At 54.3% G+C, this 13,651-nt stretch overlaps 1 protein-coding gene across 1 annotated transcript in view; it reads left to right on the top strand.

The window, feature by feature from the left end:
* Positions 1 to 11,945, top strand: part of LOC140395981 (TBC1 domain family member 10B-like) — an 89,712-nt gene extending 77,767 nt beyond the window's left edge. The window contains exons 8-9 of the mRNA XM_072484012.1: positions 6,423 to 6,577; positions 9,642 to 11,945. Coding sequence (XP_072340113.1) covers positions 6,423 to 6,577; positions 9,642 to 10,415 — 929 coding nt within the window. The 3' untranslated portion in view covers positions 10,416 to 11,945. The remainder of the gene's footprint in view (positions 1 to 6,422; positions 6,578 to 9,641) is intronic.
* The last annotated feature ends 1,706 nt before the right edge of the window (positions 11,946 to 13,651 follow it).

The following is a 13,651-nucleotide window of genomic DNA, read 5'->3' as shown; positions in this document are numbered from 1 at the left end:
GCTGTTAGGGAGGGAATTCCAGGATGTTGCCTCAGTGACAGTGAAGGAACGGCGATATATTTCCCAGTCAGGGTGGTGAGTGACTTGGAGGGGGACCTACATGTGGTGGGGTTCCCAGGTATCTGCTGCTCTTGTCCTTCTAGTGGTCGTGGGTTTGGAAGGTGTTGCCTAAGGAATCTTGGTGAGTTCCTGCAGTGCATCTTGGAGATGGTACACACGGCTGCCGCTGTGCGTCGGCGGGGGAGGGTTTGAATGCTTGTGGAACGGGGAGCAATCAAGCAGCTGCTTTGTCCTGGATGATGTTGAGCTTCTTGAGTGTTGTTGGAGCTGCACTCATCCAGGTAAGCGGAGAGAGTATCCCATTACACTCCTGACTTGAGCGTTGGAGATGGTGGACGGGTGGGGGGGGGGGGGGGGTGCTGTCAGGAGGTGAGTTGCTCGCCGTAGGATTCCTAGCCTTTGACCTGTCCTGGTAGCCACGTGTGCAGCACGGTAGCCCAGTGGTTAGCACGGTTGCTTCACAGCTCCAGGGTCCCAGGCTTGATTCCCGGCTTGGGTCACTGTCTGTGTGGAGTCTGCAATTTCTCCCCGTGCCTGCGTGGGTTTCCTCCGGGTGCTCCGGTTTCACAGTCCAAAGATGTGCAGGTTAGGTGGATTGGCCAGGCCAATTGCCCTTGGGTTAGGTGGGGTCGCTGGGTTGTGGGATAGGGTGGAGGTGTGGACTTGAGTATGGTGCTCTTGCCAAGAGCAGGTGCAGACTCGATTTGCCGAATGGCATCCTTCTGCATTGTAGATATGGCTAGTCCAGTTCAGTTTCTGACCAATGGTAACTCCAGGGATGTTGATGTGGGCGATTCAGCGATGGTAATGCCATTGAATGTCAAAAGTAATGCCATTGAATGTCAAAAGGCGATGCTTAGATCCTCTCTTGAAGGAGATGGTCATTGCCGGCACTTGTGTGGCGTGAATGTAACTTGTTACATGTCAGCCCGAGCCTGGATATTGTCCAGATCTTGATGCACTTGCTGCATACGCATAGTGTCTCTCTCTTATACACACAGTGTCTCTCATTTATACGCCCAGTGTCTCTCTCTTATACACGCAGTGTCTCTCTCTTATACACACAGTGTCTCTATCTTATACGCACAGCGTCTCTCTCTTATACGCACAGTGTCTCTCTTATACGCACAGTGTCTCTCTCTTATACGCACAGTGTCTCTCTCTTATACGCACAGTGTCTCTCTCTTATACGCACAGTGTCTCTCTTATACGCACAGTGTCTCTCTCTTATACGCACAGTGTCTCTCTCTTATACACACAGTGTCTCTCATTTATACGCCCAGTGTCTCTCTCTTATACACACAGTGTCTCTATCTTATACGCACAGTGTCTCTCTCTTATACGCACAGTGTCTCTCTTATACGCACAGTGTCTCTCTTATACGCACAGTGTCTCTCTCTTATACGCACAGTGTCTCTTTCTTATACGCACAGTGTCTCTCTCTTATACGCACAGTGTCTTTCTTATATGCACAATGTCTCTCTCTTTTACGCACAGTGTCTCATACGCACAGTATCTCTCTCTTATACACACAGTGTCTCTTTCTTATACGCACAGTGTCTCTCTCTTGTACGCAGTGTCTTTCCCTTATACGCACAGTGTCACTCTCTTATACGCACAGCCTCTTATACACAGTGTCTCTCTTATACGCAGTGTCTCTCATACACACAGTCTCTCTCTTATACGCACAGTGTCTCTCCATTATACGCACAGTATCTCTCTCATACACGCAGTGTCTCTCTCTTATACACGCAGTGTCTCTCTCTTATACACACTCTCTCTCTTATACGCACAGTGTCTCTCTCTTATACGCACAGTGTCTCTCTCTTATACGCACAGTGTCTATCTCTTATATGCACAGTGTCTCTCTTATACGCAGTGTCTCTCTCATACACAGTGTCTCTCTCTTATATACAGTGTCTCATACGCACAGTGTCTCTCTTATACGCACAGTGTCTCTTATACGCACAGTGTCTCTCTCTCATACGCACAGTATCTCTCTCTTATACGCAGTGTCTCTCTCATACGCAGTGTCTCTCTTATACGCAGTGTCTCTCTTATGCGCACAGTGTCTCTCCCTTATACGCACAGTGTGTCTCTCTTATACGCACAATGTCTCTCTCTTATACGCACAGTGTCTCTCTCTTATAAACACAGTGTCTCTCTCTTATACACACTGTCTATCTCTTATACGCAGTGTCTCTCTCTTATACGCCCAGTGTCTCTCTCTCTTATAACCACAGTGTCTCTCTCTTATACACACAGTGTCTCTTATACGCACAGTGTCTATCTCTTATACGCAGTGTCTCTCTCTTATACACAGTGTCTCTTATAGAGTTTCTTATACGCAGTGTCTCTCTTATACACAGTGTCTCTGTTATACACAGTGTCTCTCTTATTCGCAGTGTCTCTCTTATACGCAGTGTCTCTCTTATACGCAGTGTCTCTCTTATACGCAGTGTCTCTCTTATACGTGTGTCTCTCTTATACGTGTGTCTCTCTTATACCCAGTGTCTCTCTTATACCCAGTGTCTCTCTTATACCCAGTGTCTCTCTCATACGCAGTGTCTCTCTCATACGCAGTGTCTCTATTATGCGCACAGTGTCTCTCCCTTATACGCACAGTGTGTCTCTCTTATACGCACAATGTCTCTCTCTTATACGCACAGTGTCTCTCTCTTATAAACAGTGTCTCTCTCTTATACGCAGTGTCTCTCTCTTATACGCCCAGTGTCTCTCTCTCTTATAACCACAGTGTCTCTATCTTATACATAGTGTCTCTTATGCGCACAGTGTCTCTCTCTTATACGCAGTGTCTATCTCTTATACGCAGTATCTCTCTCTTATACACAGTGTCTCTTATAGAGTTTCTTATACGCAGTGTCTCTCTTATACGCAGTGTCTCTCTTATACACAGTGTCTCTCTTATTCACAGTGTCTCTCTTATTCACAGTGTCTCTCTTATTCACAGTGTCTCTCTTATACGCAGTGTCTCTCTTATACGCAGTGTCTCTCTTATACACAATGTCTCTTATACACAGTGTCTCTCTTATACACAGTGTCTCTCTTATACGCAGTGTCTCTCTTATACGCAGTGTCTCTCTTATACGCAGTGTCTCTCTTATACGCAGTGTCTCTCTTATACGCAGTGTCTCTCTTATACACAGTGTCTCTCTTATACACAGTGTCTCTCTTATACGCAGTGTCTCTCTTATACGCAGTGTCTCTCTTATACGCAGTGTCTCTCTTATACGCAGTGTCTCTCTTATACGCAGTGTCTCTCTTATACGCAGTGTCTCTCTTATACACAGTGTCGCTCTTATACACAGTGTCGCTCTTATACACAGTGTCGCTCTTATACACAGTGTCGCTCTTATACACAGTGTCGCTCTTATACACAGTGTCGCTCTTATACACAGTGTCTCATACGCACAGTGTCTCTCTTATACGCACAGTGTCTCTCTCTTATACGCACAGTGTCTCTCTCATACGCACAGTATCTCTCTCTTATACGCACAGTGTCTCTCTCATACGCACAGTATCTCTCTCTTATACACAGTGTCTCATACGCACAGTGTCTCTCTCTTATACATAGTGTCTCTCTCTTATACACAGTGTCTCTCTCATACGCAGTGTCTCTCTTATACGCACAGTGTCTCTCTCTTATACACGCAGTATCTCTCTCTTATACGTACAGTGTCTCCCTCTTATACACAGTGTCTCTCTCTTATACACAGTGTCTCATACGCACAGTGTCTCTCTCATACGCACAGTTTCTCTCTCTCATACGCACAGTATCTTTCTCTTATACACACAGTGTCTCTCTTATACACACAGTGTCTCTCTTATACGCACAGTGTCTCTCTTTTACGCACTGTGTCTCTCTCATACGCACAGTATCTCTCTCTTAAACACACAGTGTCTCTCTCTTATACACAGTGTCTCTCTCTTATACACAGTGTCTCTCTCTTATACACAGTGTCTCTCTCTTATACACAGTGTCTCTCTCTTATACACAGTGTCTCTCTCTCATACGCACAGTATCTCTCTCTTATACGCACAGTATCTCTCTCTTATACGCACAGTGTCTACCTTATACGCACAGTGTCTCTCTTATACACAGTGTCTCTCTCATACGCACAGTTTCTCTCTCTCATACGCACAGTATCTCTCTCTTATACGCACAGTGTCTCTCTTATACGCACAGTGTCTCTCTCATACGTACAGCCTCTCTCTTATACACAGTGTCTCTCATACGCACAGTATCTTTCTCTTATACACACAGTGTCTCTCTTATACGCACAGTGTCTCTCTTTTACGCACTGTGTCTCTCTCATACGCACAGTATCTCTCTCTTAAACACACAGTGTCTCTCTCTTATACACAGTGTCTCTCTCTTATACACAGTGTCTCTCTCATACGCACAGTGTCTCTCTCATACGCACAGTATCTCTCTCTTATACGCACAGTATCTCTCTCTTATACGCACAGTGTCTACCTTATACGCACAGTGTCTCTCTTATACACAGTGTCTCTCACTTATACACAGTGTCTCTCTCATACGCACAGTATCTCTCTCTCATACGCACAGTGTCTCTCTTATACGCACAGTGTCTCTCTCATACGCACAGCCTCTCTCTTATACACAGTGTCTCTCATACGCACAGTATCTCTCTCTCATAAACAGTGTCTATCTCTTATACACACAGTGTCTATCTCTTATACACACAGTGTCTATCTCTTATACACACAGTGTCTATCTCTTATACGCAGTGTCTATCTCTTATACGCAGTCTCTCTCTCTTATTTGCAGTTTCTTATACGCACAGTGTCTCTCTTATACGCACAGTGTCTCTCTTATACACAGTGTCTCTCACTTATACACAGTGTCTCTCTCATACGCACAGTATCTCTCTCTTATACGCACAGTGTCTCTTTTATACGCACAGTGTCTCTCTCATACGCACAGCCTCTCTCTTATACACAGTGTCTCTCATACGCACAGTATCTCTCTCTCATAAACAGTGTCTATCTCTTATACACACAGTGTCTATCTCTTATACACACAGTGTCTATCTCTTATACACACAGTATCTCTCTCTTATACGCACAGTGTCTACCTTATACGCACAGTGTCTCTCTTATACACAGTGTCTCTCACTTATACACAGTGTCTCTCTCATACGCACAGTTTCTCTCTCTCATACGCACAGTATCTCTCTCTTATACGCACAGTGTCTCTCTTATACGCACAGTGTCTCTCTCATACGCACAGCCTCTCTCTTATACACAGTGTCTCTCATAAACAGTGTCTATCTCTTATACACACAGTGTCTATCTCTTATACACACAGTGTCTATCTCTTATACACACAGTGTCTATCTCTTATACGCAGTGTCTATCTCTTATACGCAGTCTCTCTCTCTTATTTGCAGTTTCTTATACGCAGTGTCTCTTATACGCACAGTGTCTCTCTTATACGCACAGTGTCTCTCTTATACACAGTGTCTCTCACTTATACACAGTGTCTCTCTCATACGCACAGTATCTCTCTCTTATACGCACAGTGTCTCTCTTATACGCACAGTGTCTCTCTCATACGCACAGCCTCTCTCTTATACACAGTGTCTCTCATACGCACAGTATCTCTCTCTCATAAACAGTGTCTATCTCTTATACACACAGTGTCTATCTCTTATACACACAGTGTCTATCTCTTATACGCAGTCTCTCTCTCTTATTTGCAGTTTCTTATACGCAGTGTCTCTTATACGCACAGTGTCTCTCTTATACGCACAGTCTCTTGTACGCAATGTCTCTGTTATACGCACAGTATCTCTGTAATACGCACAGTGTCTATCTCTTATACTCAGTGTCTCTCTCTTATACGCAGTGTCTCTCTCTTATACACAGTGTCTTATACGCAGTGTCTCTCTTATACGCACAGTGTCTCTCTTATACGCACAGTCTCTTGTACGCAATGTCTCTGTTATACGCACAGTATCTCTTATACGCACAGTGTTTCTCTCTTACACGAACAGTGACTCTTACACACTTGTCGCTCTCTTGTGCGCAGTGTCTCTCTCTCTCGCTAATACATGTGTCTCTCTCATGCACAAGTGTCTCGCTCATGCACATGTGTCTCGCTCTTATACACGGGTGTCTCGCTGTCACACACGTGTCTCTCTCTCTGTCTCTCTCTTATATTCACACGCACTGTGTGTTTCTCTTTTCCACACACACACACATACATGCGCGCTCTCCCTCTCTCTGTGTCTTCTCCAGTCCTGGTACCTGTCCCTCTTCCCCACGAGATGGGACCTTGTTCTGTGCTGACCAGCCCACTCTGCTTGTCTTTGCAGGGGTGAAGGTGATATTCAAGGTGGGCCTGGTGTTGCTGCGATACACGTTGGGCAGCACGGACAAGCTGCGCGACTGCCAGGGGATGTATGAGACCATGGAGAAACTGCGCAGTATCCCTGCCCAGTACCTTCAGGAAGACTTCCTCGTGCAGGAGGTAAGATATCTGGTGGAGGAACACTGATCCAACTCTGGGCGAGGGCTGGGCAGGACACGGATGTAATTATACCCCCCTGGGATGGGCGGTATTCCTGAGACAGGGTGATAGTGGGGGCGTGGGGGGAGGGAGCGAGGGAAAGAGTTGGAAATGGGAAAGGCGCCACCACTGCTGAGGGTTCAACTGATTGGGACAGGAAGAGGCCATTCAGGCCCCAGGGCAGTTCCAGCATTCACCAAGCCCGTGTCCAATCCCATCACCCACCGATCCCAATCCCGTCGCTCACCGAGCGCGATCCCGTCGCTCACCGAGCCCGAGCCCGTCGCTCACCGAGCCCGATCCCGTCGCTCACCGAGCCCGATCCCGTCGCTCACCGAGCCCGATCCCGTCGCTCACCGAGCCCGATCCCGTCGCTCACCGATCCCGATCCCGTCGCTCACCGAGCCCGATCCCGTCGCTCACCGATCCCGATCAGGTCGCTCACCGATCCCGATCCCGTCGCTCACCGAGCCCGATCCCGTCGCTCACCGAGCCCGATCCCGTCGCTCACCGAGCCCGATCCCGTCGCTCACCGAGCCCGATCCCGTCGCTCACCGAGCCCGATCCCGTCGCTCACCGAGCCCGATCCCGTCGCTCACCGAGCCCGATCCCGTCGCTCACCGAGCCCGATCCCGTCGCTCACCGAGCCCGATCCCGTCTCTCACCGAGCCCGATCCCGTCACTCACCGAGCCCGACCCCATCGCTCACCGAGCCCGATCCCGTCGCTCACCGAGCCCGATCCCGTCGCTCACCGAGCCCGATCCCGATCCCGTCGCTCACCGAGCCCGATCCCGTCGCTCACCGAGCCCGATCCCGATCCCGTCGCTCACCGAGCCCGATGCCGTCGCTCACCGAGCCCGATGCCGTCGCTCACCGAGCCCGATGCCGCGCTCACCGAGCCCGATCCCGTCGCTCACCGAGCCCGATCCCGTCGCTCACCGAGCCCGATCCCGTCGCTCACCGAGCCCGATCCCGTCGCTCACCGAGCCCGATCCCGTCGCTCACCGAGCCCGATCCCGTCGCTCACCGAGCCCGATCCCGTCGCTCACCGAGCCCGATCCCGTCGCTCACCGAGCCCGATCCCGTCGCTCACCGAGCCCGATCCCGTCGCTCACCGAGCCCGATCCCGTCGCTCACCGAGCCCGATCCCGTCGCTCACCGAGCCCGATCCCGTCGCTCACCGAGCCCGATCCCGTCGCTCACCGAGCCCGATCCCGTCGCTCACCGAGCCCGATCCCGTCGCTCACCGAGCCCGATCCAGCCGTCGCTCACCGAGCCCGATCCCGTCTCTCACCGAGCCCGGTCCCGTCGCTCACCGAGCCCGGTCCCGTCGCTCACCGAGCCCGATCCCGTCGCTCACCGATCCCGATCCCGTCGCTCACCGAGCCCGATCCCGTCGCTCACCGAGCCCGATCCCGTCGCTCACCGAGCCCGATCCCGTCGCTCACCGAGCCCGATCCCGTCGCTCACCGAGCCCGATCCCGTCGCTCACCGAGCCCGATCCCGTCGCTCACCGAGCCCGATCCCGTCGCTCACCGAGCCCGATCCCGTCGCTCACCGAGCCCGATCCCGTCGCTCACCGAGCCCGATCCCGTCGCTCACCGAGCCCGATCCCGTCGCTCACCGAGCCCGATCCCTTCGCTCACCGAGCCCGATCCCGTCGCTCACCCAGCCCGATCCCGTCGCTCACCGAGCCCGATCCCGTCGCTCACCGAGCCCGATCCCGTCGCTCACCGAGCCCGATGCCGTCGCTCACCGAGCCCGATGCCGCGCTCACCGAGCCCGATCCCGTCGCTCACCGAGCCCGATCCCGTCGCTCACCGAGCCCGATCCCGTCGCTCACCGAGCCCGATCCCGTCGCTCACCGAGCCCGATCCCGTCGCTCACCGAGCCCGATCCCGTCGCTCACCGAGCCCGATCCCGTCGCTCACCGAGCCCGATCCCGTCGCTCACCGAGCCCGATCCCGTCGCTCACCGAGCCCGATCCCGTCGCTCACCGAGCCCGATCCCGTCGCTCACCGAGCCCGATCCCGTCGCTCACCGAGCCCGAGCCCGTCGCTCACCGAGCCCGAGCCCGTCGCTCACCGAGCCCGAGCCCGTCGCTCACCGAGCCCGAGCCCGTCGCTCACCGAGCCCGATCCCGTCGCTCACCGAGCCCGATCCCGTCGCTCACCGAGCCCGATCCCGTCGCTCACCGAGCCCGATCCCGTCGCTCACCGAGCCCGATCCCGTCGCTCACCGAGCCCGATCCCGTCGCTCACCGAGCCCGATCCCGTCGCTCACCGAGCCCGATCCCGTCGCTCACCGAGCCCGATCCCGTCGCTCACCGAGCCCGATCCCGTCGCTCACCGAGCCCGATGCCGTCGCTCACCGAGCCCGATCCCGTCGCTCACCGAGCCCGATCCCGTCGCTCACCGAGCCCGATGCCGTCGCTCACCGAGCCCGATCCCGTCGCTCACCGAGCCCGATCCCGTCGCTCACCGAGCCCGATCCCGTCGCTCACCGAGCCCGATCCCTTCGCTCACCGAGCCCGATCCCGTCGCTCACCCAGCCCGATCCCGTCGCTCACCGAGCCCGATCCCGTCGCTCACCGAGCCCGATCCTGATTCCGTCACTCACCGAGCCCGATCCCGTCGCTCACCGAGCCCGATCCCGTCGCTCACCGAGCCCGATCCCTTCGCTCACCCAGCCCGATCCCGTCGCTCACCCAGCCCGATCCCGTCGCTCACCCAGCCCGATCCCGTCGCTCACCGAGCCCGATCCTGATTCCGTCACTCACCGAGCCGGCGGTCTGTGCCATTCAGGTAGTTGGTGATGGGGTGCTGACTGTGGCAATGGGCCTCGGCAATGTGGAGATTGGCGGGATGTGGGGCGATGTGAGGGCTGTGCTGGGCAGCGAGGAGGGGAGAGTGCCGTGTGCTGGCTGGGGTGGGGGGGTGGGGGTACACAGGCCCACTGGGTTCAACCACCTAACTGCTGCCTCTCTCTCTTGATGCTTCCCCCGCCGGCCTCCCCCTGACCCAGGTGACATCGCTGAAGGTGACAGAAGCGCTGATCGAGCGTGAGAACCAGAGACAGCGGCGTCGCTGGACAGAAAACCGCGGGGAGCTGCAGCACCGGCCCTCGCGGCGACTGTACGGCGCCCGGGCTATCGGTGAGGAGCTGAGCCGCCTGAATCCACCGCTGTCCAGCAGCCCCAGCCTGCTCAGCCTGACCGCCAGCCTGGCCAGCCTGCGGAGGGGCGGCCGTGAGGACCGCCAGCTGCACCAGCGGCTATTCCGGGCCCCCTCGCCCACCCACTCGGTCAGCAGCCTGGTGCTGGGGTCGATGGTGGCAGCGCCGCCACCCACCGGCCCGGCCGTCTCCTCGCCCGCCCTGTGCCGGCCCCTGCCCCTGCCCCAGCCCGGGCCCGTGGTGTCGGAGGGCCTGAGGCCCTCGCTGCCCTCGCCCACCTCCAGCGTGGCCACGTTTGGTGAGTCCGGGCGGGAGGAGATGAAGAGTGACAAGGAGCGGGAGAAGGAGCGGGCACGTGCCGTGAAGGAGCGGGCGCGCGCCGAAAAGGAGCAGGCGCGCGCCGTGAAGGAGCGGGCGCGCGCCGCGAAGGAGCGGGCACATGCCGACAAGGAACGGGCGCGGCGGGAGGCCAAAGAGCGGGAGCGGGAGCACCGCTTGATCAAAACCCAGCACCGCAAGGGCGCCAAGAAGGAGAATGGGGCAAAGGATGGCTCGGCCACGCCTGGCAGCACCCCCGCCGAGCCCAATAGCAGCAGCACCATCCTGAAGGACGGATACTTCTGAGAAAGGAGGAGACACGTCCGCCGCACTCGTTACCCCCTCTGCAAATGGACTTCTCGGTGACAGTGGGAGGGGTGGGTGCAAAGAGAAGACGCTCAAACCATCGCCCCCCCCCCCCCACCCCTCTTCCCCTTGCCAGCCCCTCAGCTACAGTGGAAAGCAGAGCGTGTTTTTTTTCTCCGTTAACGGTTGTGCCACGGAGGGGCAATGTGCGAGAGGGGGCACGGAGCTGACGGAACGGCCCCCTCGCCCCAGCTCCATTGAGATGAGTGGGTGTGAGAAGACAGTGGTGGGGGCAGGTGGCTGCGGAGCCCCTCTCCATCTCCCCAGTTTGCTCGTATTTATCGCGGACCCAGAGATGGGTGCACCGGTTCCCTTCCCCTCATCCCAAAAGGGGGGATGGCATGAACTTCAGTGTGCCATCCACCCACCCCAACCCGTAGGCCAGCAACACCCCCTCCCCCCCCACCCCGGGGCTCGCTCACAAATCCAGTTGTTCGTATTCCTCCCAACCTCCCCACCTCAGTGCACCTAATGTTTCAAAGACAGGAGGTGCCTCCCCAGCCAATCTGCCTTCCCGCCCATGTCGCTGTTCCTGTACCTCCCTCTCTGCCTTCATCTCTCTACGTCTATCTCTCTCTACCTCTCTCTCTCTCCCTGTCCCTCCTCCCTCCCTCTCTTTCCCTCTGTGTGTGACATTCCTCCGTCACCTTCCTCCGCCCCGTTCGTCTTCGCTATATCGTTCTGCCCCAGCGCTCGGTGGCCTCGACTCAAAGGGAGGGGTTGTGGGTCGTCAGCGGCGAGCAAGGGAAGAGGGGGGAGTTGGTGCCGAGCTGGCACAGGGCATCCTTCTCCCCCCCCCCCCCCCCCCCCCCCCCCCCCCCAACCCACGGGCTGAGAGGCGCACCCTGGGCCACTAACTGAACCTGCTCGCCACGGCGGGTGAGGGGGGGGGGAGCGCACCCTCTGCCCCATTCCCTCCCTCACGGTGTCTGTCAGGGTGGCACCCCTCTCCCTCTCTGTGACAGCACTTCAACGGGAAACCGCAAACGCAGTAGCTCCTCTACTCAATACCCCCACCCCGTCCCATAGACTCACCCACCCCGGCCGCCCGCATCCTTTACTGCTTCAACTAAAAGCTGCACATCCCCCCCCCACCGACCCTGGTGTGGACCAACACTCGAGCTGAACTAATGCTTGCGCACTGAGAAGGCAAGAGGGACTAAAACTGGAATTAACTTCACCTCGGTCACAAAGTGCCGAGGTATGATTAATATATATATATATATTGTAATTAATGTTCTCTGTTTTACTCTGCGATATTGAAAGTAACATTATTTAAAACGGACTGATGCTGGAATCATAACGGGCAGTGAGCAAGATGCCTGAAGGGGAATGGGACTTGCCTTGCTTTCTGAATTGTTTACATCTGTTTGTCTTGTGCCGAAATGATGTTGTCTCTCGGACTGGCGAGGGCACAAGAGAACAGGGAAGTGTTGTGTGAACTTAATTAATAGAAACCGCTAATCACTACCGCCTGCGTCCACTCATTTTGTCAGCGAGCGAGATCCGTCTCCTGTGTGGGAGGCATGGAGAGTGTCAGTGTGTGTGTGTGATGGTGCGAGATTGACTGCGAGTGTGAGATTGACTGCGAGTGTGTGTGAGATTGACTGCGAGTGTGTGTGAGATTGACTGCGAGTGTGTGTGAGATTGACTGCGAGTGTGTGTGAGATTGATTCTGCGAGTGTGTGTGAGATTGACTGCAAGTGTGTGTGAGATTGCGAGTGTGTGAGAGATTGATTCTGCGAGTGTGTGTGAGATTGACTGTGAGTGTGAGATTGACTGCGAGTGTGAGATTGACTGCGAGTGTGAGATTGACTGCGAGTGTGAGATTGACTGCGAGTGTGAGATTGACTGCGAGTGTGAGATTGACTGCGAGTGTGAGATTGACTGCGAGTGTGAGGTTGACTGCGAGTGTGAGATTGACTGCGAGTGTGAGATTGACTGCGAGTGTGAGATTGACTGCGAGTGTGAGATTGACTGCGAGTGTGAGATTGACTGCGAGTGTGAGATTGACTGCGAGTGTGAGATTGACTGCGAGTGTGAGATTGACTGCGAGTGTGAGATTGACTGCGAGTGTGAGATTGACTGCGAGTGTGAGATTGACTGCGAGTGTGAGATTGACTGCGAGTGTGAGATTGACTGCGAGTGTGAGATTGACTGCGAGTGTGAGATTGACTGCGAGTGTGAGATTGACTGCGAGTGTGAGATTGACTGCGAGTGTGAGATTGACTGCGAGTGTGAGATTGACTGCGAGTGTGAGATTGACTGCGAGTGTGAGATTGACTGCGAGTGTGAGATTGACTGCGAGTGTGAGATTGACTGCGAGTGTGAGATTGACTGCGAGTGTGAGATTGACTGCGAGTGTGAGATTGACTGCGAGTGTGAGATTGACTGCGAGTGTGAGATTGACTGCGAGTGTGAGATTGACTGCGAGTGTGAGATTGACTGCGAGTGTGAGATTGACTGCGAGTGTGAGATTGACTGCGAGTGTGAGATTGACTGCGAGTGTGAGATTGACTGCGTGTGAGATTGACTGCGTGTGAGATTGACTGCGTGTGAGATTGACTGCGTGTGAGATTGACTGCGTGTGAGATTGACTGTGTGTGTGAGATTGACTGTGTGTGTGAGATTGACTGTGTGTGTGAGATTGACTGTGTGTGTGAGATTGACTGTGTGTGTGAGATTGACTGAGTGTGTGCGCGAGGGACTGCGACTGAGTGATTGCGAGTGTGTGTGAGATTGCCTGCAAGTGTGAGATTGACTGCGACTGTGGGTGTGAGATTGATTCTGCGAGTGTGTGAGATTGACTGAGTGTGTGAGATTGACTGAGTGTGTGAGATTGACTGAGTGTGTGAGATTGACTGAGTGTGTGAGATTGACTGAGTGTGTGAGATTGACTGAGTGTGTGAGATTGACTGAGTGTGTGAGATTGACTGAGTGTGTGAGATTGACTGAGTGTGTGAGATTGACTGAGTGTGTGAGATTGACTGAGTGTGTGAGATTGACTGAGTGTGTGAGATTGACTGAGTGTGTGAGATTGACTGAGTGTGTGAGATTGACTGAGTGTGTGAGATTGACTGAGTGTGTGAGATTGACTGAGTGTGTGAGATTGACTGAGTGTGTGAGATTGACTGAGTGTGTGAGATTGACTGAGTGTGTGAGATTGACTGTGTGTG

This window comes from Scyliorhinus torazame, chromosome 19 (assembly GCF_047496885.1).
Source record: "Scyliorhinus torazame isolate Kashiwa2021f chromosome 19, sScyTor2.1, whole genome shotgun sequence".
NCBI lineage: Eukaryota > Metazoa > Chordata > Chondrichthyes > Carcharhiniformes > Scyliorhinidae > Scyliorhinus > Scyliorhinus torazame.
Note: the sequence above shows the minus strand (reverse complement) of the source record. Positions and strands in the feature narration are given on the sequence as shown.